We start from the raw sequence: 24,549 nt of genomic DNA on the forward strand, positions 1-24,549 counted from the left end.
AGTGACAGCAAGTTCAACCAAAATAGAGACCACAATAGTTAAACACAATGGAAAGTTGTGGCACTATTTAGAAATGTCGACGTTTCGATCCCATGCTCATTAATAAAAACGGGATCATCATCAGGACTACAATATTACATTTGCCTGGTTTAGAACATTTAATGCCTGTCAGAATAAAAAACAGGGAGAAAAAAGAAGGAAACGGCCTATGAGAACCAATAGAAAACAATACATAATTGCACAGCAGGCATCAAGTGACTTATTCAAACGTTTGTGGGTGGACCCGAGTAGGGTCAGAAGAGTGAACAGGTGACGGACGATGGTCATGCATTAATGGTTGAAGCTTGGGGGTCGTAGAATCAGAAGTGCGGCGATAGTGCGGCGTGACGCGGATATAGATCTTGGGCCGAGGAAATTGTAGGAAATGTGGGGCATTAAGATGCAATCCCCACCGAATTAAAAACAGTTGGAACGAGTGCGGTTGGTAACAAGTGGTGGCAATCGCAGGTGAACATTCATACGCATCATTAGAACGAGTACGATTGGCAACATGTGGTAGCAATTACAGGTAAAAACTCTTTTGAATCATGTCGTAGGGGCTAATACGCCTGATGTCTTAGATATACCTCGGGTTGGCCCAATAGTGCAACGCCTGTGTATCTAGTGCGAAAGTGTTGCTAACCCGAGAATGTGATTTTTCGGGTATGGGACAGGGGCCTAGGGTTCATGACTCGTGCTTAATAACAGGGTAACGACAACTGGATGTGCTTACCACTCGGTGGGAGTAACAAGATTTCTCGTGGGTGGAAAGATAAGGGGGCGTGGAGACGATCAGTTCCCCTGAAAAGAAAGGTATCCGTGTTACAGAACTGATTGTCATAAGGGTGATGGGCATGTGAAGTTGGTGCAAGGGATGCATACCTATAGTCTTACACGTTAAGATGCAGGCGACCGCCGAAGGGGTGTCAGGGCTGGTAGGAGAAGGTGTCCGCCGTTCTCCTCGTGTGGCTCGTGGGGCCACAATTACGGTGCTGGTAGAGTGCCGTACTAGATTAGTCAGTAGGCACGCTGCGAAGAAAAAATAATGAGAAGTAATATAACTACGCAGCCGAGTAAGAGGCAAGCTGCGAAGAAAATTAAAACTAATCAGCCAAGAGAGTCCCTCATATTAAGTGATGGACTGCGGGTGTGGACGCCAAGCAGACTCGGTGGTGGGCTTACCTAAGAAAGCGCAATGGTTGGATCCTTAGACAGCAACGGTGTGCTGTTCGTTACTGGGCATGATGGCAGGTACTGGGAACAGTCAGCGCAACACTCGTATAAGTAGAGCGAGTGTAGGCGCCATTGTGGGCGAGTATCAGAGTTCAGAAAAAGAGGAAGGACTAACGAATGCTACGTGTGCGTCGGAGTCGCCATCTTAGAATGGTTTGATCTAATTGAAGAGTGGTGCTTTGGTGGTGAAGGAGGTGAAGTGGCTAGCGCGTCTCATGCATAATGTCTCAAAAAAAGGAAAATAGTAAAGCCAAGAGTGTGATGAGAAAAACATTTGGCATGGTGACTGTTAAATATATTTACATACGAGGGTGAAGTGTAAAGCAGACAAGTTATCATTCGCGGTTTTTCATATAATAGACAACAAACTTGAAAAATAAAAAACTTTACGCAGAGAATATTCACTGTAAAGTGGCAACAAGGAGGAATCAATTGCTGGAGTGTTTTCATTGGTGTGATTGAAAGTCAGGAGTCAAGGGTGTATTTGTAAAATGTTCATAGCAATGTGGCTCAATCTTCGTTTCTGTTCAAGCCAGTTCTGATTGAGTCAAAGAGGATTATGGCCTTTAGTTCTTCATGATTTAGTAGTTGTGCCATATTGCCGAGTGAGGAGCTCCCGGGTTGGGGATATCCCCTATTTACCCCAACATCCACCCCCAAACCACTAAAGTCTATTTCCTAGTGTCTTACCGGCCGGAATCAAACTCCTGAGTTCCGACGTCCATTACCTCGACTGCCTCTCCATTCTTCAGCAGGCTAGAGCCCTCCGACTCTGCCTCCCTGCTCTTCAGCAGCACCGAGCCCTCCGACTTTGATGTTCGGCGAATCCACCACCTCCAGGCGGATCGAAACTACGGCTCCCTTCTCTACAACGAAGACATAATTTGTTCCTGGAAGTGGGAACGCTCGAGCTGCGGGTACTGAATAATGAACAGGATTGCTCTCTTTGTTTAAGAACAGTGCACAGCTTCGCGCAATGCATGCCGGGCTCAAGTCGGGCCAGTGACAGCGAGGACGCCACGCCTATGAAAACTCGTGTTTTTACTTTCACTTTCTTTGACTAGCATTGCTCTCTCGCCTATTCGCTGCGAAGCTGTGCACTGTTCTTAGAGTCCTCACCTCTCTAGCTTGCGAGGCTGGGATGTAAACGGGCCCTTGCACTGCGACTAGTCATCAGCTGCCCCTGTCTTTTCGTGGCCCACATGAGCCTGGATTGCCCCGCGTGGTACGTTGGCTGAGTCAGGAAAATGGCCACCGGCTTCTCGTTTGGGGCCGGTACCGCCACCGCCACCCTGGGGGCGACCACAGGAGGCACCTCCACAGGTGGAGGGGGCTTCTCATTCGGAGCGGTGGCGCCAAGGTAAGGAGATTCGTTGAGTCTGCCCTATTTGTCTGTCTTTCGAAGTTAGATAACCCGAGGCTATTCAACACCAGTGCTGAAGTTCTCGCTCCTTTTTATATGTACCCCCACCCTTGTTGTAGCCCCCATCTTCGAGAATTGCAGAGGATGGCTAGATGTGTTTTATTAAGCTGTAACCTGAAACTTGTTTCTCTTTGTTGCACAGTCTGTGCGCCTAGTTTAACTCTTGTTGCAGTCTGCCTGGCCAGTGTGTATTTATCATTTGCACTACGTTCTGCCTGATTAGTGTATTTTTACCTCTTGTTGCCCAATGTGCCCGTCGAGTGTATTTTTACCACTACCTGCTTATTTTGCTTGGCTACTGTATTTTTTCTATATGCTTCACTGTCTACACACCTATTGTATTATTAACCTTGCTACACAGTCTTCCTGGCTAGTGTGTTTTTATCTCCTGCTGCACATTCTGCCTGGCTAATGTATATGTATCATTTGCTGTGCATTTCTCCTGGTTAGTGTATATTGCTATTTGCTGCCTATTCCGCCTGGCTAGTGTAATTGTACCCCTTGCTGCACATCCTGCCTGGTTAGTGCATAGCTTCCATTTTCTGAACATTCAGCCTGGTTAGTGTATGTTTACCTCCTGCTGCACATCCTGTCTATCTAGTGTATATCTATAATTTGCTGCACATTCTGCTTGGCTAGTGTAATTATACCTCTTGCTGCACAGTCTGTCTCGCTAGTGTAATTTTACTTCCTGCTGCACATTCTGCCTGGCTAGTGTATTTTTACTTCCCGCTGCACATTCTGCCTGGCTAGTGTATATCTACCTTGTGCTGCACGTTCTTCCTGGCTAGTATATATTTGACATTTGCTGTATACATGGACTACGTATTTTCTTGCCTATGTTACCTGGTTGTGATTGTTTTTCTTGCCTATGTTCCCTGGTTGTGCTCGCTTTTCTTGCCTCTCTACCCTGGTTGTGATCGTTTTTTCTTGCCTCTCTACCCTGGTTGTGATTGTTTTTTCTTGCCTCTCTTCCCTGGTTGTGATCGTTTTTTCTTGCCTCTCTTCCCTGGTTGTGATAGTTTTTTCTTGCCTCTCTTCCCTAGTTATGATCGTTTTTTCTTGCCTCTCTTCCCTGGTTGTGATCGTTTTTTCTTGCCTCTCTTCCCTGGTTGTGATTGTTTTTTCTTGCCTCTGTTCCCTGGTTGTGCTCGCTTTTCTTGCCTCTGTTCCCTGGTTGTGCTCGCTTTTCTTGCCTCTGTTCCCTGGTTGTGATCGCTTTTCTTGCCTCGGTTCCCTGGGGCGTTACTGGGCGGAGGTGGGCGTGTGGTGAGGGGCAGTGGGTGCCCAGGGCACGGACGCGAGCGCACCGGCTGACCTGTGTCTCTGTGGCTCTGTGTGTGTGTGGCTCTGTGTGTGTGTGGCTCTGTGTGTGTGTGGCTCTGTGTGTGTGTGTGTGTGTGTGGCTCTGTGTGTGTGTGTGGCTCTGTGTGTGTGTGTGTGGCTCTGTGTGTGTGTGTGGCTCTGTGTGTGTGTGGCTCTGTGTGTGTGTGTGTGTGGCTCTGTGTGTGTGTGGCTCTGTGTGTGTGTGTGGCTCTGTGTGTGTGTGTGTGTGGCTCTGTGTGTGTGTGTGGCTCTGTGTGTGTGTGGCTCTGTGTGTGTGGCTCTGTCTGTGTGGCTCTGTGTGTGTGTGTCTGGCTCTGTGTGTGTGTGGCTCTGTGTGTGTGTGTGTGTGTGTGTTGGGCTCTGTGTGTGTGTGGGCTCTGTGTGTGGGGGGCTCTGTGTCTGCTAACACACTCGACTACTCTCTAATGCTCACCTATTGCCATTGTAAATGACAATACCATTTATTTATGTTTTTAAAAAAAACAAAGAATGAAAAGAATGCCATTTGCAATGCCAATAGCTCTAACTTTTACAAAGACGAGACCATTTGATTGTAAATGCTTGTTTAGTTCACTGTCGCCACCTCTGTTGGTGGCTATCCCTATACTGTGACATATTTCTTTGTCAGATTCAAGGGATGGTTGGAAATTCCCGGATACAGATATTTCTCCTTCTTCAAGTGATGTCAATGTGGAAGCCGTCAGTGAAACAGTCAGCAATTTGAACATTTGCTCCAATTTTTAAGCTAGATTCACTTCAGAGCATCCATTCTAAGAATAGCTGATGATTTGCAAGCGCACGGCCAAGGTGGGTGGCCCTGCCCTGCCCCTTCCTGTTGCTAACGGGCACAGATGGACCAGCTCTTGGCAGCTCTTGCCATGAGCCACTTTGATTGAGACCCATGGAACCACTTTTTTCTATATTCACCCACCTCGGTAGCCACAACTCTCCTGAGCTGTGGCGGGCATGTATGCATTGATCGGTGGCAACCACCAGTCTTTGGACCAGCTCTTTTCGTCCTTCTTCTCTGTGCTACCGACGTCCGCCCACCTCTCTCCCCACTCTGTGGTTAAAACTGGAGTTCCTTCCATGGTTGGTTTCCTTATTTGGATTCCCAAGGGCATCTCTTCAGAACCCTCCCGCCTGTCTGGCGTCCTCACCTGGTCCTCCGCATCTCCCTCGTGGTCCTGGGTTCCAGTGTTCTTCTTCCTTGTTTCTTGCCCATATTTGTGTTTAATGTAACTCTAGTGTGCTGTGGGTGAGTATATCTACCTGCTGATGTGGTCTGGTGTTAATAGTTGTATTACTGGAATGCTCTAGTGTGTGATTGTTGTGTTGTGTCAATAACTTTTTAGTATGCATCTTCTGGCAGCTGTTATCATAGTGTTCGGAAGATGTCCCAGCTTTTTATGGCAGTTTCCAGAGGGCGTTGTACTTGGTGCAGCTTAAGGGCTTTCTTCAGCTTGCCACTTGGTCATGTTGGTTTGGCAAGCTAGTGTGACTAGGCGTGGGACACGTTGGAGTGTGGGGCTACACTTTTGTGTGTGAAATGCAGTTTGTCATCCTTCTGGTGATGTGTGTCTAGTGGACAATGAAGAAGGTGTGAGAGTTTGTTTTAATGTGTAGTTTAGAAATGTGAGGTGGATGTATGAGGGGCATTGTGTATGAGTGTAGTTATGATGAGAGATTTTGCATTGGAGTATTGTCAAGGGAATTTTGAGTTGACGTGATAGATGGTTAAACTCTCCATTTTTGTTCTGTTTTGTGCCTTGAAGATGTAGATTTAGGGTTGATGGGGAAACCCTTTGTCGAAGGAAGCCGGTGGGTTTTGTGCCCTAGCTGCCATGTCACTGAGCATCTAGGACATATCTTATAGTGTTATTGTGAGTGTGCAAACAATTTGGTGGTAAGTCTTCATGTCCGAGAAGGTTGCAAGTAGAGTTGGACTGGGACGGAAAATAGGCCTGGGTACCAAAATAAAAGTGGCCCATTTAGTCAACTAGATAGCTAAAAAAATGACTCATGTTTGCAAAAATTGGGGCAGATTTTAGCTTTTTTTTTTTTTTTTGCTTTACCATCACATTTCAAAATCAATTTATTCATCTTTTAACAGCATCCCCTCACCCCCACCCCGGGTCCAAAAAGTAGAAAGAGCATTTTATATTTACAAGCATTAAGGCACAATCCTTCAATGTGAATGCAAATTTCAGCGTTATCTATACAATAACAACAACAAAAAAAAGTAGTTGTCTTATTTAGCAAAAAGAATGCGGAGACATAGCCGCGTCAAAAGTAAAAACAGATAGGAGGAGGGCGGGAATAAGCAATGGGCAGAGAAAGGGGGTGGAAGCACAGACGGGGGAGAGAGGGGGACGGGGGGAAGGCCAAGGGAGTAAAAAATACAAAACAGTTCATTATACATCTTAAGTGTTCAAAGTGTCGAGCCATCTAGTCAAAGGATCCCAAACCACCAGGCCCTTTTTTCTTGCCCTTCTTCCCTTTTTGGCATAAATTGCTCTCTCCAACCTATAAGTGGCGAGTAATTGGAGAAGTGTGGCTCACTGGTTAGAGGAGGCAGACCCTGAAGCAGAGGTCAGACCCGGGACCAGGGTTCAATTCCCGACGCGGTAGGGTCTTGAACCCAAATATCCACGGACTCGATAATTCTCGTTTCGGTGCCTACTCGAATCACAGGTTCACACTCTGCAGCTCTGGGCATCAGCTTGCTTAATCTCCACTACGGCCCCCCCGCGGCGGGATGCCTGGCTTTCACCTTCGGGAAGCCCAGTACGGGTATCTCACTGGGAAAAAGCCAGGACGGGTTCCCAAGGCAAGCGCCGAGATGCCTACGGGTAATCGAGCGCTATATAAGAATGCATAATAATAATAATAATAATAATAATAATAATAATAATCTAGCTTGCCATTGACCAAAAGACGGAGGATTCAGGTCTTTCCAGTGCATAGCGATGCATATCCGTAAAATGGTCATAGCAACAAACATCAGTGCGCCCCCTTCCTTAGGATCAATCCGGTCATATAGCCCTAGTATGATAGTAGCTGGCATGAGTTAAATATCTGAAGAGAGGATTCTACTTAAAACCAATTGTACCTATTTCAATAGTGGCTCAGGTTTAGGGCAAGTAGTGAACATATGCACAGAATCCGCACTATATTCTGTACAACGCGGACAGGTAGTTCCAGGACCGGTTGCCCATTTGGCGATCCTACTAGGCGTTATGTACATAAAATATCCCATCTTATAAAATTGAGCTTGCAGTTTAGGGGATAACAGATATATTTGTGCTGGGCCCAAGGCGGAGCAAAAGGCATTAGATGGAGTATTTAATTTCAACTGCCATTTAACGTCTATTTTGCTTAGGTCATCTGGCCGCTGTTCATTCAATATGCAGTAGATGTCTCCTATCCTTGGTAATTTAGAGCCAAGCAGTTTATCTATAAGACCTACCACTGCAAACCCAGCGGACCCCCCGGTTTTATTTACTAAATAACTCGTAATAGCGTTGCACTGGAACGTCTGGTTGTTATTCAGATTATAACACGTTTTCAGCTCTTCAAATGCCCGAATACGACCAGCGCTGTACAAGTCTTCTAGCCTACTAATGCCTGCCAGATGCCAATGTTGAAGGTATGTGTTTTTGAATATTAATGGCAGGTTATCATATTTCTAATAGGGGTATAATGATTCAACTTGGCAATTCCAAATACTTTGCGAATATTACAAAAGACCTGATAGACACTAATCATCGTCTTAAATCTAACTCGCTTGTAATAACTGGATTCCAGATGGCGCCACAGACACCCCCTGATGTTTTCTCCTAAAAGTAAGAGATAGGGAGAGGGCAAGCCTGACGGGCTTAGAGTGTGATCCTCATACATTAGTTTGCAGCAGTGCTGTAGGGCGGCCGCCCAATAATATAATTTTAGATTGGGAAGAGCCCATCCTCCCCTTTCCCTAGGTAAAGAAAGAAAATTGAAGGCCCTTCTCGGCTGTGTATATGCCCAAATAAACTGAGTAAAAATGTGTTCAAATACTAAGAGTATGTGACTGTTAAAAACAAGTGGAATTGTACGGAAAAAATAAAGAAGTTTGGGGAAGTATGTCATTTTTAAAACATTGCATCTTCCTACAATAGTTAAATGCAAGTTGTCAATTTTCCTGAGTGATTTCTTCATGTCATTGGCTAAAGGGGACAAATTTTCAGCAACCAAAGTATCCAAGTCTGAAACAATATTGACTCCTAAATATTTAGCTTTCTTAGTTATTCTGTTATCTACCCATGTTACTTTTTGTTGACAACAATCTGCGTTTTTGTTCTATTCAGAGCGTAGCCAGAGATCAGTCCGAATTCTTGAGCTTCTTGCTCCTGGGCACTGATAGCTGACTCGGGTTCCGGGGTTATTATGGCTACGTCATCGGCATAAGCCATGATCTTTGTATCTATGCCAAATCTACTCATTGGCAGAATTGAGGGGTTAGCTTCAATTCTTCTTATCAGGGGGTCGATATAGAGGGCGAAGAGTAGGGGCGAATAGGGACACCCCTGCCTCGTACCTCTTGTTATATTTATTTGTTCTGAGAGCGGACCATTAATAAATACTTTGGCTGTTCTGATACAATGCTTGTAGGGCCTGAATCATTCTCGGTCCAAAGCCGGACTGCCGCATGATAACCCAGAGAAATTGCCAAGAGACCCGATCAAATGCTTTTTCAGCATCTAAAAGTATTAATGAGATCGGATCTCTTGTCACCTCTGCGGCATCAAATAGAGAAATGGTCCGACGGACATGTTCGGTGGTGCCTTTTTTTGGAATAAATCCGTGCTGCCACCTGGATTCTAATGGTTCAATGTTTGAAGATATTCTCATGGCAATAACTAGAAATGTTTTTAGAGTCAGTATTAATTAATGTTATGGGTCTGAATGATGACATCTCCAGGTTTTAGCTTGTAAAGACAATCAGTATGAATGTTTTGCAGTGTATGGAAGAATGCATGCATTTGAGCTTCCTATAGGCATTGTTGGTTTTACTGTCAGGGAAATTAACAGTAAAATCCATCCCAGCAGACCATAAAACAGGCCCATAAATATCCAGAAAAACGGCCCACGCACTGACCTATCAGACCAGTCCATCGAGCACTGCTGGATTGTCCAACTGGCCAGTCTGGCCCTGGTAGCAAGGCTTGCATGTCTTGGACTGTTGTGCATTGTTAGTAATAACCTAGTCATTCTCTTGTTTCTTTGTTTGACATGAGGTGTGGGAAGCCTTATGTCTTGATCTGTCACATATTTTCTGTGACTGCTATTTGTTGTCTTTGTGCCTTTTTAGTGGGTATTGGGGAGTTAAGCAGGTGTTTGCTGGGTGAATGTGGAAGGTAGACATGTTGGAGTGTGAATGATTGTGAATGATGGTCCCTTTACCTTTGATAGAAGAGAATGGCTGCTCTTTATTTTGCTATTTTTAAAAAAGGCAGATGTATAGTACACTGTGTGTCTGGGTTAATTATGTAATAGAGGGATGGTGTTGGTGTTGTGTGTGGAGTAGTAGCTAGGACATATGGACAGTTGGAGGAAGAATAGTGCTCTGACAGACCTACCTGCTGTTTCTGTAGCCGAAGGACCTAATATGAAATAAAGAACTTACCTCCCACCTCAATGGCTCCAGACTCTTGTATGAGAACCCTGCTCTTCAGCTACAACATATATGTATGTATACAAATACTGAGGAACTTTTTTGCTCATAAATAAACAAATAGCCTTTTATCAATCTGAAACATAATTCAATTAGTTTGTTACTTGGTTTTGTTCTACAACTGATCTTCGAAAATAGTTTTAAATATAGATTGTTTTCTAAAACAAATCTGTTTTTGAAAAATAGTATTTCTAAAGAAGCTAGCTGAGCTGGTGTTATAATGTAACTGCTTTCCAAAGTAGATATTGGGATCAGGGGTGGTTTTCTCAGACCTCTCACGTTGTGAGTTGTCAACGCTGAAAGTTCAGATATTCTTGTCTGTCTAGCTTTCAACATTTTGCATTCATTCTGGTACTTAATGCCCTCCATTAATAAACATTAGAAAAATAAAACGACATGTACCAGAATGCACTTCAGTCCTTCATGTAGCCGAATTATGAGAAAAACGACAAGGACAAAAATGCACTGTGGTGTGCACAAAATAAATAGGGGAAGTGAAAACCTTATAGAAGATGTGCGCACCGGGACACTCCTTGGAGTAGCCACGAGCTTAAGAAATCCTGACATTCATTCATTCAAGCAATTTATGGAGTTATTGCTAATAGTTTGAAAACAAATACCGACGGGTTTGTAAGACTGGATCTCTAACGTGGAAACAAAAAACGAGATGGTGTTATGGAAGGCAGGAGGGGACTGCCCACCAGCCACACCTTGGATGGATTCCTTGTCAGTGTTTCATCAGCTTTCATTCCGGATGCTCCTTTAATGCACGTGCCTTTGATAATGGTGGGCGGGGCGAAGCTCTATTGATCTAAGACTCAGAACTACGCTCGCGCTCAGAGCGTTACGTCAGCAGAACTGGAGGCTGTAGTGGAGTGGTGCGTATGTTTGTTTATGTGCACTGGTGATTCAATGTTACTGGAAGTAGTAGCTGGTGTTAGTAGTACGTGTCTGCGGTTGAGTACCACCTACTAGGCGTCAGCCGCACCCGGGCCCACGACTTCACAAGAAATCAGTTCAAACTCAATTTAATAAGACAGCTGAATGACTGCCTGCTTCTATTTTGGATTTAATGTATTATTAGATCCGTTCTTTTATTTAGCTACCTCTTATATTTAGTTTGCTTTAGACACTTGCACAAGTGCCACCATTGCCTACGTAACGTTTGTTCTTGTGCTTGAGTGTCTGGCAATTATTGCAGTATTATACCTCTACTTGTACTTTATACGCTTTTGTAACTTGCAGACGTCACCTTTTCCTCCTGTAATGTACCGTTTGCTACCTCTTGTATTTTGTTTGCTCACAATTGTCTCTTTTGCCTCATGTAACTTAACGTTTGCTTTTGTGTAATTTGTTCTCCTGTAATTTTCTCGTCATGTGTCAGTACTGTTCCTATTGTGAAGCGTTCTGACACCTTCGGGTAAAGTCCGCGGTATATAAAAACGCATAAAATAAATAATTAGTTTTTTTTTGTTTAACCGGCTCGTACGCTTCTTCCCACATCTTTTAAAGAATCCTTGCATCCCCGATGACGCTAGTAAAGGGACGTTTTCGATCTGCTGGTTCCGCACTAACAGGCCGATGGGGCTTCAGCCCTCCCCGTCGTGAGTGTCAGCCCGGGCTGGGACAACTTCCCGGGCGCTCTCACACAGTTTTTGAGCTGATGTAGGCTTGCTGGTCTGGCGTCCGTCTTATTGCAGCCGCACCCGAGTACTTCACAGGTCTTTAAATGACCATTTACTTGTTAACGAGGCTTTATTGGTTTTTTCACCCCTTCTTAGAGCACCTGCATCTCCACTCTTCCTATTTCTGGAAGAATTAGCGCACCCCCCTTATTTGCCTCTTGCCTTTGCGCACTAATATGCTACCTTGCTTTTTGTTTAGTTTAACGATGTGGTAAAATTGTATCTTTTGTTTAGTTCAGTAAACAGCAAAGATAACTCTTTTTTCCAGTTCAGATTGCTTCATAGTGATTAAGTTATCACGTTTTTTTGTTTTGTTATATCTTGATACCTGGTGTAGGTCTTTAACAAGCACACGTGGAACACCGAACGAGTGATTGCGTTTTTAATTCTGCTCAGGTGGCGGGGCACGTGCTCATACTTTGATCTCCGCTTCTCCCGGATAATTTTACGCGGCTTCCAAGAAACTGTGGACTGGTTTGTTTATCACCAGAAAGTTGTTTCTTCGCGAGCATTTAGTTATTTTCTTGTTTAATGACGGCCTCTCTCGCGAGTCGAGTGTGCGCCCCTTGCAAGGACTTGTCAGATTTTTGTCACCGATATTTTGTGCTGGGCCACAACGCCGCAGGGACTCGAGGCGTTGGTTGTATTATATTGGTCGGTTTGTGCTTCACTGGAGGAGGCTTGTCCTATGCTGTGAGGTATATTTCCAGGGGCCTCGTGACGCATTGTTTGTGGCAAGCACTGCGCTCCCCGCCTTTTTAACATTTCGCATTTTCTTAGGCCTGTTCACTTAAGTTCATATTTTAGCACCCTCATGTTTATTAAACTATTTTAAGAACTTTGGATAATCAGGTGGTGATTGAATTCGATCAGCTCTTCTACTAACTTGATGGCACTTTTTTGTTTACTCGGTACTTGCAAACTAAGATTTATTAGCCAGCCACTCGTGTGGGACCGCTGCGTCTTTATAGGATTTTTACCCACCAGTAATGAGCATTCTGGTACTTGCAGTTTCCCTTTCAAGGTTATAATCTTGAGTTAAGCTCGCTTAAGCTTTCCTACGTGCTATGGGGGCTCTTCATCTGGTAAACCTGCACAGCCTGGATAGCTACCAAGTCGGATCCCTTGGGCTGCTGTTGGAATTTATAGTCCCCGTCGGGGCTTGAAACCTGCCCTGGAGAATACCATTAGCAGCCCCGTGTTCCACTGACAGCCATATGCAATGGGTGGGTTTGACTATAGTCAGGTACTGAATGTCAAGGGGAGTTCTCCTTTCCATCTTGTTTTTGTCTTCAAAATGTATTTTAAAAACAAGGCCTATTAACTTTAAAACCATTTCAATTGTATGGGTAAAAAAAAGTCAGAGACTGAGAAAGTTCTTAAACCCCTGAAGTGTTACTCAATTCAATGCCTTCCCGTTACTCATATGCATTATTACCCCAAAGCAGTGAATCGAGTATTATTTATGAGTAAACTGTATTGATTTGTCAGGGTTTCTTTTGAATTTGGATATGGTGAAACTCCCAAGCCCTATATGCAACTTATCGCCTACCGTAAGTTCCCTGTGCACCATTGTCCTTGATGGGAACCCAGATGATTTCTACTGGCTTAGTTGCCATGAAGGTTTTTTTGGGCCATTTGGCCATCTGCTTTGGAAGAGTTTTTAGTTGATTCTGTTTTGATCTTGGAACTCTTGCTGGGGACTACTGGTTTCTGCTAACATACTAAAATTTTCCATTTTTTTTTCCCCCTGCGGGTTGTTTGTAGTCCAATGTAAAAAATGTTGTATACCCTGACGAAGTCCACCTGAAACCATTTCTTTGCATTTGTATTGGGCATCGCCTCAAAAAACATATTATAGTTGATAATAAAAGTTTGTAGTGACCGATATGTGAGAAATACACCCAGTCACACAAGATGTTACGTTTCTTGCAGCTTCACCCAAGCAATAGATGCGTGCAAACATCCTGTTGCAATTAAGCAACAAGTATTGGCGAGTCCACTAGGTCTTGCCTATGTGATAGCTTAGCTGTTAGTTTTCCCAATGTCTTTTAGCCATGTTGTCAGCTTCCCTACTGTTTGGCATGGGTGAAAGTTGGCTGCCTGGGGAGGGCACAAGTCCTTTAAAGAAAAAATAAAAAAAATAGGGGGGACTAACCAAGTTGGGGAATATACAAGTGACATCATGGCACTTGACATGTGGCCTAAGAGGAAGTGACATCCAAACCTGTGGCATCACAGGAAGTGACAGTAGATGTGAACACCTCAGACATATGTTTAGCAGTTGTATCCCAATGTGCATTTGAGCACATTACAAGATTTGACAAGTAACATTTTGCTCCAGGGTTGTACCGAAAAAATTACTCCACCCCAACATTAAATCTGGGCCTCAGTTTATACCTATATTTTTTTTTAACTCGGGCACAAAGGAAATTGGCAGCAAATCTGTTCTGCTTGATTGGTTTTTAAAGTCTGCATTTTAAAATATCTTATCTGGTTAAGCACCTGCTGCAGAGATCTTTGTGTGCCTCGAAAATCTCAGGGAATAATAATGGTAAAATCATTTTGGAGTTTAACACATATACTGGAGAGACTTTGTCTAGCCCCAGTCTTGAATCAAAGTAGCATAGAGGGTTAATGTGTCTCCAGCAAAGCACAATATTCAACATGCAGATGACTGATTTTATTTGATGTTAAGCCCTCCCCTGCTGGTGACGGAACCCCTCCGTCATCAGCTGCGGTCGCGCTGTGCTGATGACGGAGCGGTTCCGTCACGGCCCGCTTGGCACGCCTGCACAGCGCGGATTCCGCGCCTGCGCTGAGCGTTCCATTGAGCGGGCGGGGCCGTGACAGAACCGCTCCGTCATGAGCACAGTGCAACCGCGGCTGGTGATGGAGCGGTTCCGTCACCAGCATGAGCCCGCCGCCCCGCCCCCTTAGCACTGCGGCGGAATAGCCGCAGCAGTGAAGGGGTTAATCTGTAAGTGGGTTACTGCTTTTAACACGGATCCTCATTTTACCTGCAGTTCATAAATTGTAATCCTTCTAATATAGCAGGGGGCTATGGAAGCATTCTACTCCTATAACTGGTTACCCTCACAGACTTACTCCAGGACAAATTCAGCATAGTTTATTGAAGATCAACTTAAGGACGGGGTGAACAATAGTGGGTGGACACCTTCTGCCCACGTGTACCCCCAACATGTGCCCTAGGTGTGGGGTAGAGTGCTGTGTAGTAGTACAGCTGTGCATGTAAGTAACTAATGGGTCGATAAAGAAGGCAGATGAGGCAAAAGCAACATAAATAAGTGATATGCCTTTGTTAAAAATAGGAAAACACATTACATTTCCAGGAATAATACTTAAACACTTATTAAAAAAATAATGCATCGTAAAAACACGAAGAACAACTCCTGTTTGGCCCATACACCAGGGAGAAGCTGACACAAGAAAGCAAGGGATTCCTATAGGAGCTAAGCAATTAAAAGATTTCAAATGAGTGACACTGAGAGCAACTAATGGTATGTTATGGGCAGGTTGTAATACTACTGAATAGTAAACAAGTCTTGCTGCACAGCGATTGCGCTGTGTAGTCAGTACCTAAAATTAAAATCAGGATAGGCTTTCCTACACCTAAGTCCAGTTACTGTTTCTCGACTACAGATCTCCCTCTACTCTGGTTGTTTTTTCATCATGTTAAGCCTCTATTTTTCTTTTGTCTTGGAAATATTGACTCCCACTTTATTTACAATTACATTTTTTTGTACTACTGCTGCAAGAAAAAGGAAATCTTGGTCACTGCACAAGCACAGACATCAGTACTTCCTGACTGTAAAGTACCCCTCCTATTTTCACTTTTAAGACTTTTTTTCTAAAGTAAAATAAACTAATTGTTGTTTTTTCTTCCAGGTTTTGATTTCTTGAGCGCACAAAATTCCATACACAATGAATATCGGCTCGGAAACAATCGTAAGTTAGAATCAGTTAAACATTTTTTAACGTTTTATTCTTTTGCTTCATAATTACTAAATGTATCTGTGCTTTGTGTGGGGATTAACATGAAATATCTTAAAGTTAAAGGGTGCCACAAATCCCTGGTTCAATGTTAGATCCATAACTTTTAGGTCAGGATTTTGACAGCAGAGCTGTCGAACACACTTGTTGCTTATAGTATACATACTGTGTTTTGGGTTAGCCCCTTTTAACCATTGGCTATCTTAAACCACTCCCTTTCATGTACTGGCTTAAAACTTTGCCAACCATTTCTTGACAAGTGGAGTATTCATCTCTCACCTAAAGTTATTGGCTCCTTGGTGTATCATTCTGCCGCTAATAAAGTCTTTGGTCTGAGTTAAGAGTGACTAGTTTTGAACTACAATCTTCCCCTTCTGGCTCCGTCCCATGTCTCACTTTGTGCTTCTCCCTATCGTTCCTCCTTTATCCTACCCTCCCCCCACCACCCCATCATCTGTGGGCCACTCAGTCTTCCCCGGCCGAAACCCTCATCTCTCTGCTGTGCACTCCTTGTACCCCCTACCCACCATCCCTTCTCATTGTACAGACCCTAGTGTCCATGGAACTTTATTTTTAAACTTAAAAAATAAAGATAGAAGCATGTTGGCCCCACAGAAGACACTCTTGCCTTAAGAACCTTCCTCCTTTTTAGGTCGAGCCAAGACAGTGCATGCGCTCTCTCTACATGCTGTATTCAGACAGAGGGCTTACAGCCGACCTCCAGCTTCTGATTGGCTTTTGTCAGTGTTGTTTACAAAATGTTGGTTTTAATTGGATAATGGTTCCTGCTTGTTCCACCTTTTTTTTCTCCATTGTTGACTCCCATGGATCGCCCCAGGACTCGTCCTCTTCTTGCTATTGTATGTCCTGTCTTTGGAACTTTATTTTACATTGACACTGAGCACTTTCCGCTTAGCGCGGCACCTGGTTCATGTCCACCGTGCTTCAGTGTAATCGAGCAATTTATTTATAGAGGTGCAGAACTCTGGAAGGGGGTGCAGAGGGTGTGAGTCCCCGCCTCTGACCCCGGTGCAACCTGAGGGGTTAAACCCTAGGTTTGGAGAATGGTGTTCTATGGGTACCCCTCAAAGGAGGAGAAGGCGGAACCCTAGAAGGAGAGGTAGGGGGAGGAGAGCCTCACCTGTGACTCCTGGTCTGCCTGAGGGTGCAGACCCTAGGCTGGAGAACCAGTGGCAGTCTAGCCCAGTCCGGAGGACAGGAAGTGTGGAGAATGGCTACTATGTGCCAGGGGTTACTATCCGCCACACTGCGAATAGGGAAGGACCAGTGGCACCTGGGTGGCCCATGGCCTGGTCCTGGCCGCGGACAGCTTCGGAGTACCAGTGGGATAGCCCAGTTGTTCCAGACAGCGTATTTAGAAGGAACCACATGGGTTCACCGTGGCGTAGAGGCTGGAGAGGAGCCTTCTGCTTCCTCCCACTCTTTCTACTTGCCTGGCAAGTCTGACGGGTCCTGCAATGAACATCTGAGCTCTTGCGCATTAGGGGCCAATGAAAGTGGAAGACAAGCCTTTCAAAGGTCTTGTCCTGCCAAAATGGCACACCGTGAGCCAGTCCCAGTAGGAAGGCTCTGAAGTACCAACAGCAGCTTTCAGGTTTGTTGTGGCACACGCACGCTTCACGTGATGTTCCTGGCATTGGTTATTTGAACCCTGTGTAAATAACTGGTTCTGTTTTAGCACTATACTTAACTTATTTTGCTGCTTTAAGAGTGCAGTAATGAATGTTGGCCGAATTCGGGCTACAGAAAGCTGCGTAAGTGAAATAAAATAGTAGAATCTCGCTTTCATTCTTCATTTGAGGACATTTTTAAAAGAGCCACAGTAGGTTTGCTTGCTTGTTTGGTTATCAAGTGTTTCGTGTTTCAAACACTACTTGGTTGTTTACTTTGCTGCTCATGTTGCAAACCTGTTGGCTCCTTTTAAATTGCACAAAGGCACCTATATATAGCCGTCTTTTGCTAATGGAATATTTTATTTTTTTGAAATTAGTATTCTCTCTAATTTGGAGTTATAAGCATGTCGATTTTTTAGGTCTCGGCCTGATCCAGTGCATGCGCTAGACTGGCCGAGACATGTAGTAGCTGCTTTTAAAAGTGCTACTTTCCCGGCGACCAGCTTGCGAGAACCCGTACAGGAGCGAGCGCATGCGTGTAATAGCAAGCTGGTGGACGGCAAGATAGCACTTGCGGTGACGCGCCTGCGCACCACTTGCGTCATTCCTGCCATGACACGCGCTGGTGCGCGCGCGCATCCCTTGTTACTCATGCGAGTCTTCCTATCTGTGCGCCCTCTCTATCATGACATTCAGGACTTTCTAGGTCGTTACTGTGCTGGGTTAGTTAGCTCAGTTGCATGGTCACACGTATTTCACCATAATTTTGTAAGTCCGCAATATTGGCATTTTTAGCAGAGAGCAGTATCTTCTCAGGAGAAGTTTTCGCTGCAGCAGCCCTCCCTTGGCTATTCATTGATTCCACAGTCGGTCATGTCGTGCATGCGCTAGGCTCCCCCAGCATTTCGCATCCCTTTCTCCCGGCTCTCTAACTTTGGAGAAGGTAACTGTCCATGAGCACAACAGGTGAACAAACAGGTCTTTGTGACGATAACTGCGAAGCCTCACTTCAAAATAAAACACTGACACACAAGAGGCCAACCAACCTTGGCCTCTGGTACTCCCTGTCGGCGCAGCCACAATATTACTGCTCCATCAACCAAGGGAACTGTGGTTCCATTTAACCAGGGGCCTTAATGAGGCGTTACCACGGAAACGTGGCAAGCACAACTAAGGTTACAAAGAAGAGATTGACAATTTAGTCCCCCCTCCCTTCCCCCCCACCTCAGTCTGGAATACCAAAATGTATAATTTTTATAAAAATAGCAGAACCGTTTTCCACCTATTCATCAATCACTAATAACTGTGTTTTTTTGCATAATCTATCCTCTTCCCCAGAGCCATAGTTTAATGCGCTCAATCATTAAAAAAAACCTGTTACCAACAGTTTAGAATCTAACAGCAGAAAGATAGACAATCTTTTCCAGCAACTAATGCATGCCTCCAACAGAAAATACGCTGCTGATACTGTATATGCATTGATTGAATTTAAATTATGACATTATGCAATATATAAACGTGAAAAGTGTTAAGTTCTGCAAACGAGCTCCAAGTGGGCAGTAAATGAGCTCTACTAGAAGCTTCCAAGCTGGATCAAATATTAAAGCAACTGTTAAACTAAAACCATGTCTGTTTACGCTAATCTCATAAAAAAAGGCAAAGCGACTCATTTCCTTGCTTCTTCTGCCAATAATTTCTTTCACCTAAATGCAATTTATTCTTTGCCTATGAGGCTCCGTTACATTCTAGAAAATACTTTTCTCAAAGACAAAAAATTTATTTTGAATTCGAGGAAGAAGTAGGCTATTAAAACAAGAACATTTAGTAATAAGTATTTTCTTTGACTCAAAGCATTTTGAAAATCTAGTGTTTGCAATAATACATTACATGCACGAGCCATCCCACCTATTTTGTATTCTGCAAAAATATTTTGAAATGCAAAAACCCAAGTTCGCCCAAAAACCCTGCCAAATCTGATCTGGAATGGGAAAAACCAGATCAAGTTATGAAGGTCTAAGATAAAGCTGATACTAAAACTTCTCACTATAAACAGGACTGAACACTATACAATTGATATTTTCAATTCGGCCCATTCATCGTTTTCACAAATGTTCACTTTTGGCAATTGCTAGTCGACATTTTACCCAGCCATTACTGGGTAAACTGTAAATGGTGAACAAATGCTGATCCAGATTCACAAGTGAGTGGGTGATATCAGAAGGCAACCTCTTTAGGCGAATATCAGATCAGATTGCAATGTTCCATCAGACAGTCCTCTGATTTAAAAGGGGGATTTTCCTGTGTGTCCCATTCGCCTCCCCGCCTCCCAGCTGCTTCTCCCTTCCAAGCCACCTCATATGCAGGCAGAGAAGCAGCGGACGCGCCGCTGGCGCTCCGCGCCTGGACCACGCCCAGCGCCAGAACTCCTGGACCCCATGGACGCCACGACACTAGAATCCACTACGACGCCAGCACCCTCCATGCACTCCACGCCGGACAAAACCACACCTGCTTCCAGGCCGCCCCGAAACGGACCCACGGACCCTTCTCCTGCCACACCTGCAGCTTCACCTGCTACAGAACCACAGAACAAACAAACCTCCAAAGGACTGAACCCAACCACCTCCGCTGCATACTCCTCAACACCTGCTCCGCACACAAACACACCGGCGAGCTCTGGGATCTGCTCGACACCTCCGCCCCAGACGTGGCCTTCCTGACCTGGTGGAACGACTCCTCGGCGCCCTCGCCATAGCCATCCCGGACGGCTACAAGATCACCCCTATGGATCGCGCCACCGGAATCGGCGGAGAAATAGCCATCGTCCACAAGTCCACCCTCAAAGTCGCCACCCACGCAGACGACACCCTCACCACTGCCAAACACCTGCACTTCCGGGACCACACTACCACCCTCAGAGGAACACTCCTCTACAGACCCCCCCGGACCCCAGGCTCATTTCAGCGACTCCATCACCGACCTCGCCAGCACCCACCTCCATGGACTGCATCCTCCTCGGGGACCTGAACTTCCACCTCGAGAACAACAATGATGCCAATTCCGCCACCCTGATCGCCAACCTGGGCCTCCGACAACTTATCACCGCACCCACCCACGCCGCCGGCCACACGCTGGATCCTGTCTTCTCCACAGGCTCCCACATTGCCTTCGACCACACCACCGAACTCCACTGGACCGACCACCGCTGCATCCATTTCACCTTCAAGAAACTTGCCACGCACCACCGCACCCAACAGCTGCCTCGCCGCTGCTGGAGCAAAGTCACCGAAGACCAGCTGATCACCTCCCTCGCCAAGAACTCGCCCACGGACCCCACCAACCCAGACACCGCAGCCCGAAACCTCAGACAGTGGATCGACGACTGCGCCAACACCCTCGCCCCACTCAAGAAACCCTCCAACAGCCATGCCAACAAGAGAGCCACCTGGTTCACCGAGCTCCAGACCTCTAAACGCGCATGCCAGAACCTGGAGAAAACATTGCTCCACGAACGCACACCGGACAACCACGCAGCCCACAAGGATGCCACCCGCAGACACCACCTCATCAGATTAGCCAACAGATCCTCCTTCAAAGATCGCTTGGATAACAACGCACACAACAGCAAAGAGCTCTTCAGCATCGTAAAGGAACTCTCCAACCTTAGCTCCAACGCCAACGACATCCCGCCCTCACAAGAACTGTGCGACTCACTAGCTATCTTCTTCTACCGCAAGATCGCTGACATCCTCGACAGCTTCAACACCACGACTGCCCCGACTACACCAGACTCCACCTCCCCTGTGAACACCACCAGCGCCAACCGCCTGACCTCCTGGTCCAACGACGACGAGACACGCAAGGTCGTGAACCCCATTCACTCAGGATCGCCGTCTGACCGTGCCCACACCACGTATTCAACAAAGCAGACACAGCTATCGCACCCCAACTACGGAAGGTCATCAACATCTCCTCAAACAGCGACATTCCCGGAAAGCTGGAAGCACACCGAAATTAACGCCCTCCTCAAGAAGCCCAAAGCGGACCCCAAGGACCTCCAAGAACTTCCGGCCCATCTCCCTGCTCCCGTTCCCAGCAAAGGTCATCGAGAAAATCGTCCACATGCAACTGGCCCGCCACCTCAAAGGCAACAACATCTCGGACCCATCCCAGTTCGGATTCAGATGAAACCACAGCACTGAGACAGCCCTCATCGCCGCCACAGACAACCTCAGGCGCCAACTAGACAATGGCGAAACGTCAGCCCTCATCCTCCTGGACCTGTCAGCCGCCTTTGACACGATCTGCCATGGCACTCTAAAGACACGCCTCCTAGAAGCCGGAATCCAAGAGAAGGACCTTGACCGGACCACCTTCTTCCTCTCCGGCAGAACCCAGAGCGTCTGCCTCCCACCCTTCTGAAGCCACCGACATCATCTGTGGCATCCGCCAGGCCTCATCCATCAGCCCAATGCTGTTCAACGTCTACATGGCCCCCTTCGCACAAGTGGCCCGCCATAACGACCTCAACATCTCCTATGCTGACGACACCCAGCTCATCCTCTCCCTCACCAAGGACCCGCACACCACCAAAATCAACCTCCACGAGGGAATGAAGGCTGTCGCTGATTGGATGAGGAGCTGCCGTCTGAAGCTGAACTCTGACAAGACGGAGGTCCTCATCCTCGGACCCACCCCCTCAGCCTGGGACGACTCCTGGTGTCCGACCACACTGGGAACAGCACCAACACCCACCGACCATGCACGCAAAGTAGGATTCATCCTAGACTCCTTCCTCTCCATGTCGTAGCAGGAGGAGGAGACGGCGTTGACCTGCTTAAACACCCTCCGCATGCTTCGCAGGATCTACAAGTGGATCCTAACCGAAACAAGAAGAACAGTGACACAGGCCCTCGTCCGCAGCAGACTGGACTATGGCAACGCAGTCTACGCAGGCATCCCAGCCAAACACCTACGACGACTACAACACATCCAAAACGCCTCCGTCTGACTGATCTTCAACGTCCCCCGCCGCAGCCACATCACCCCCCACCTGAGAGACCTACACTGGCTCCCCGTCGACAAGAGGATCACCTTCAATCTCCTCACCCACGCACTCAAAGCACTCCACAACGCCGGACCAGCCTACCTGAACAGCTGACTCAGCTTCCACACCCCCACCCGCTAGCTCTCCTCTGCCAGCCTCGCCCTTGCCGCTGTCTCCCGCATCCAACGAACGATCTCCGGCGGCAGATCCTTCTCCTACCTCGCCGCCAAGACCTGGAGCACCCTCCCTACCCACATACGGCAGACCCAAGACCTACTCTCCTTCAGAAGACTCCTCTAGACCTGACTCTTCGAGCAATAGAAGCACCCCCCTCCCCTCAGCGCCTTGGGACCCTCACGGGTAAGTAGCGCGCTTTACAAGTACTCTGATTGATTGCTTGATTGATTGCAAGCACCGCACCTGGCCCAGGTCTACATTGGTCGTAATCTAATTCTAAAACACACCTAAAATCCATCTATTTTATAACAAATCAGGCTCTGAAAATTCTCCAACAAAACCGGTTTCTACAGAAATATGCCCCATTAAATATTTGTGTTCACAAGCAAGCAATAAACCATCGCGCAACATAAAATGCATGCATTGTCGGAAATGTAAAACAAGCATTGGCATAGCCAATAGGTCTCGCCTGAGGGACCTTATAAGTGTTTAGCCATGCAACAGTTGATATGTTGCACCAAGGATATAGTGCTGGATAACCAAGCACTTATAAGGTCCCAAAGGTGAGACCTATTGGCTATGCCAATGCTTGTTTATTCCACCTGAGTATTTTGACCTGATACTTTTGCGTACTTGTCTTGCTTTGCACTCCGAAATACTACTCTCGTACACAGTGGCTCAAACACGATGAAGCAATTAACATTACACAACACTACCTAGAAAAGGTATTTACTTTATAAAATGAAGCACATCTGACTCTTTTCAGAATACGGATTGGTGTTTTATTTATGCTAGGCTCTCTAACAAAGGCTTTCCCAGATATCAAATAAAAAACACTCAAATGTATATAGGTATATATGCAAGCAAAAATAACACACTTGGCAAATGCAACAGTTAAATGCCTAGATAATAATAAACGCATGCAGAAACGAATACTGGACGTCCTGCAAGAAATCAAAGATGTATACACTAAATAAATCAGATGATTACCTTGAATGTGCACATACTCACTCACACATCACAAAGTCAATACTCCAAGAAACGCCTCAGATGATCATAGCCACTGGAAACTGAAGGTGCACACTGACAGTCATGCATCACAATGACTGTTATAGGCACTGGAAACTGAATATGCGCACAAACAGCCACACATCACAATGGCACCAATAAAAAACAAGATTCCTCACCAGCTGCAAACTTCATCTTGGCCTACTCCAGACTGGGGGATTCACAGCCGGGCTTGAGACTCAGCAAGACCGGGAACTGCTGCACTGTAGATACGTCCACCGTTCTGGCTCAAACAATCCTGGTCTCGAAGTCGTCAAACCCCTGCTTTATAATCTCAAACTACCCCAGAAGGTTCAGAGAGACCATCACTCTGCGCCAAGGAAACTAACTGGAATTGGCCACCTTCCATGCAAGCATTCCAAAGGAAAAAGGAGTTCCCACGTTACCTCTGCATTCTCAATGTTCCAGCCTTTATCTTACCGAAGCTCACAAAAGCCTCTGGCGGTACATTCAACAATTTCCTCTCCAAAAAGAAAGCAACTGTGAATAACCCAAACAACTTGAGCACTCTGGGGGCCTACCTGTGCTTGCAAAAGGCTCAAGCAAGACTGTCAGAATTCAAGATGACATGAGGGCATGTCAAAACCTATAGTAAGAACTTTATAATGCTTCCTAATGTACAACCCAATGCACATTTGTGCACCACTGCCTATAACATCACACACTTGATCTGCCAATGTACAACATAATGCACATTTGAGCATCTTTCCTTCTCTCTTCTCGCCCCCCCACCCCCCTGGTTTTGGCAAGCTATTCGACTCTGTGACAGCTCCCACTTTAAGACTGCAAGATTACACAGAAGAAGTCTCCAAGGGGAAAAAGTCATATGCAGAATGTACATTCAGGCTAGGGTAATGTAATACGCCAAAAGTCAATTAAAATCATGGTAGTCGTAGGTCGTCCCGTGGTTTTAAATCTTAGGAGTGCCGCTAGCGTTACAGTACCAAGACTGTTGGACACTTTTAAATTGCACAAAGGCACCTACATATATATATATATATAGCTGTCTTTTTGTTACTGGAATATTTTATTTATTTCTTAGATATAGTTATAGCTATAGTCCTTGTTTAGTCATCAACAATGGATCTTTTTATGAGCACCATTTAACCGCATGCGTGCGGCCGCTATTTTTGCGCTGCACTGCTTTTTTCAAAAAGCCGCGTCACATGACAAGCTGAGCTCGTCATCAG

The 24,549-nt window shown here is 45.8% G+C and overlaps 1 protein-coding gene across 4 annotated transcripts in view; it reads left to right on the top strand.

The window, feature by feature from the left end:
* The first annotated feature begins 10,494 nt into the window (after window positions 1-10,494).
* PATL2 (PAT1 homolog 2) overlaps window positions 10,495-24,549 on the top strand; it is a 358,628-nt gene continuing 344,573 nt past the window's right edge. For 3 of the 4 annotated variants that reach the window (XM_078655954.1, XM_078655957.1, XM_078655956.1), the window contains exons 1-2: window positions 10,495-10,612; window positions 15,329-15,388. In XM_078655954.1, the coding sequence (XP_078512080.1) occupies window positions 15,365-15,388 (24 nt within the window). In that variant the 5' untranslated portion in view covers window positions 10,495-10,612; window positions 15,329-15,364. Of the gene's footprint in view, window positions 10,613-12,044; window positions 12,118-15,328; window positions 15,389-24,549 lie in introns of those variants that run through there. The other variant, XM_078655955.1, reaches the window with a different exon arrangement.

Source organism: Lissotriton helveticus, chromosome 8, assembly GCF_964261635.1.
Source record: "Lissotriton helveticus chromosome 8, aLisHel1.1, whole genome shotgun sequence".
Lineage (NCBI taxonomy): Eukaryota > Metazoa > Chordata > Amphibia > Caudata > Salamandridae > Lissotriton > Lissotriton helveticus.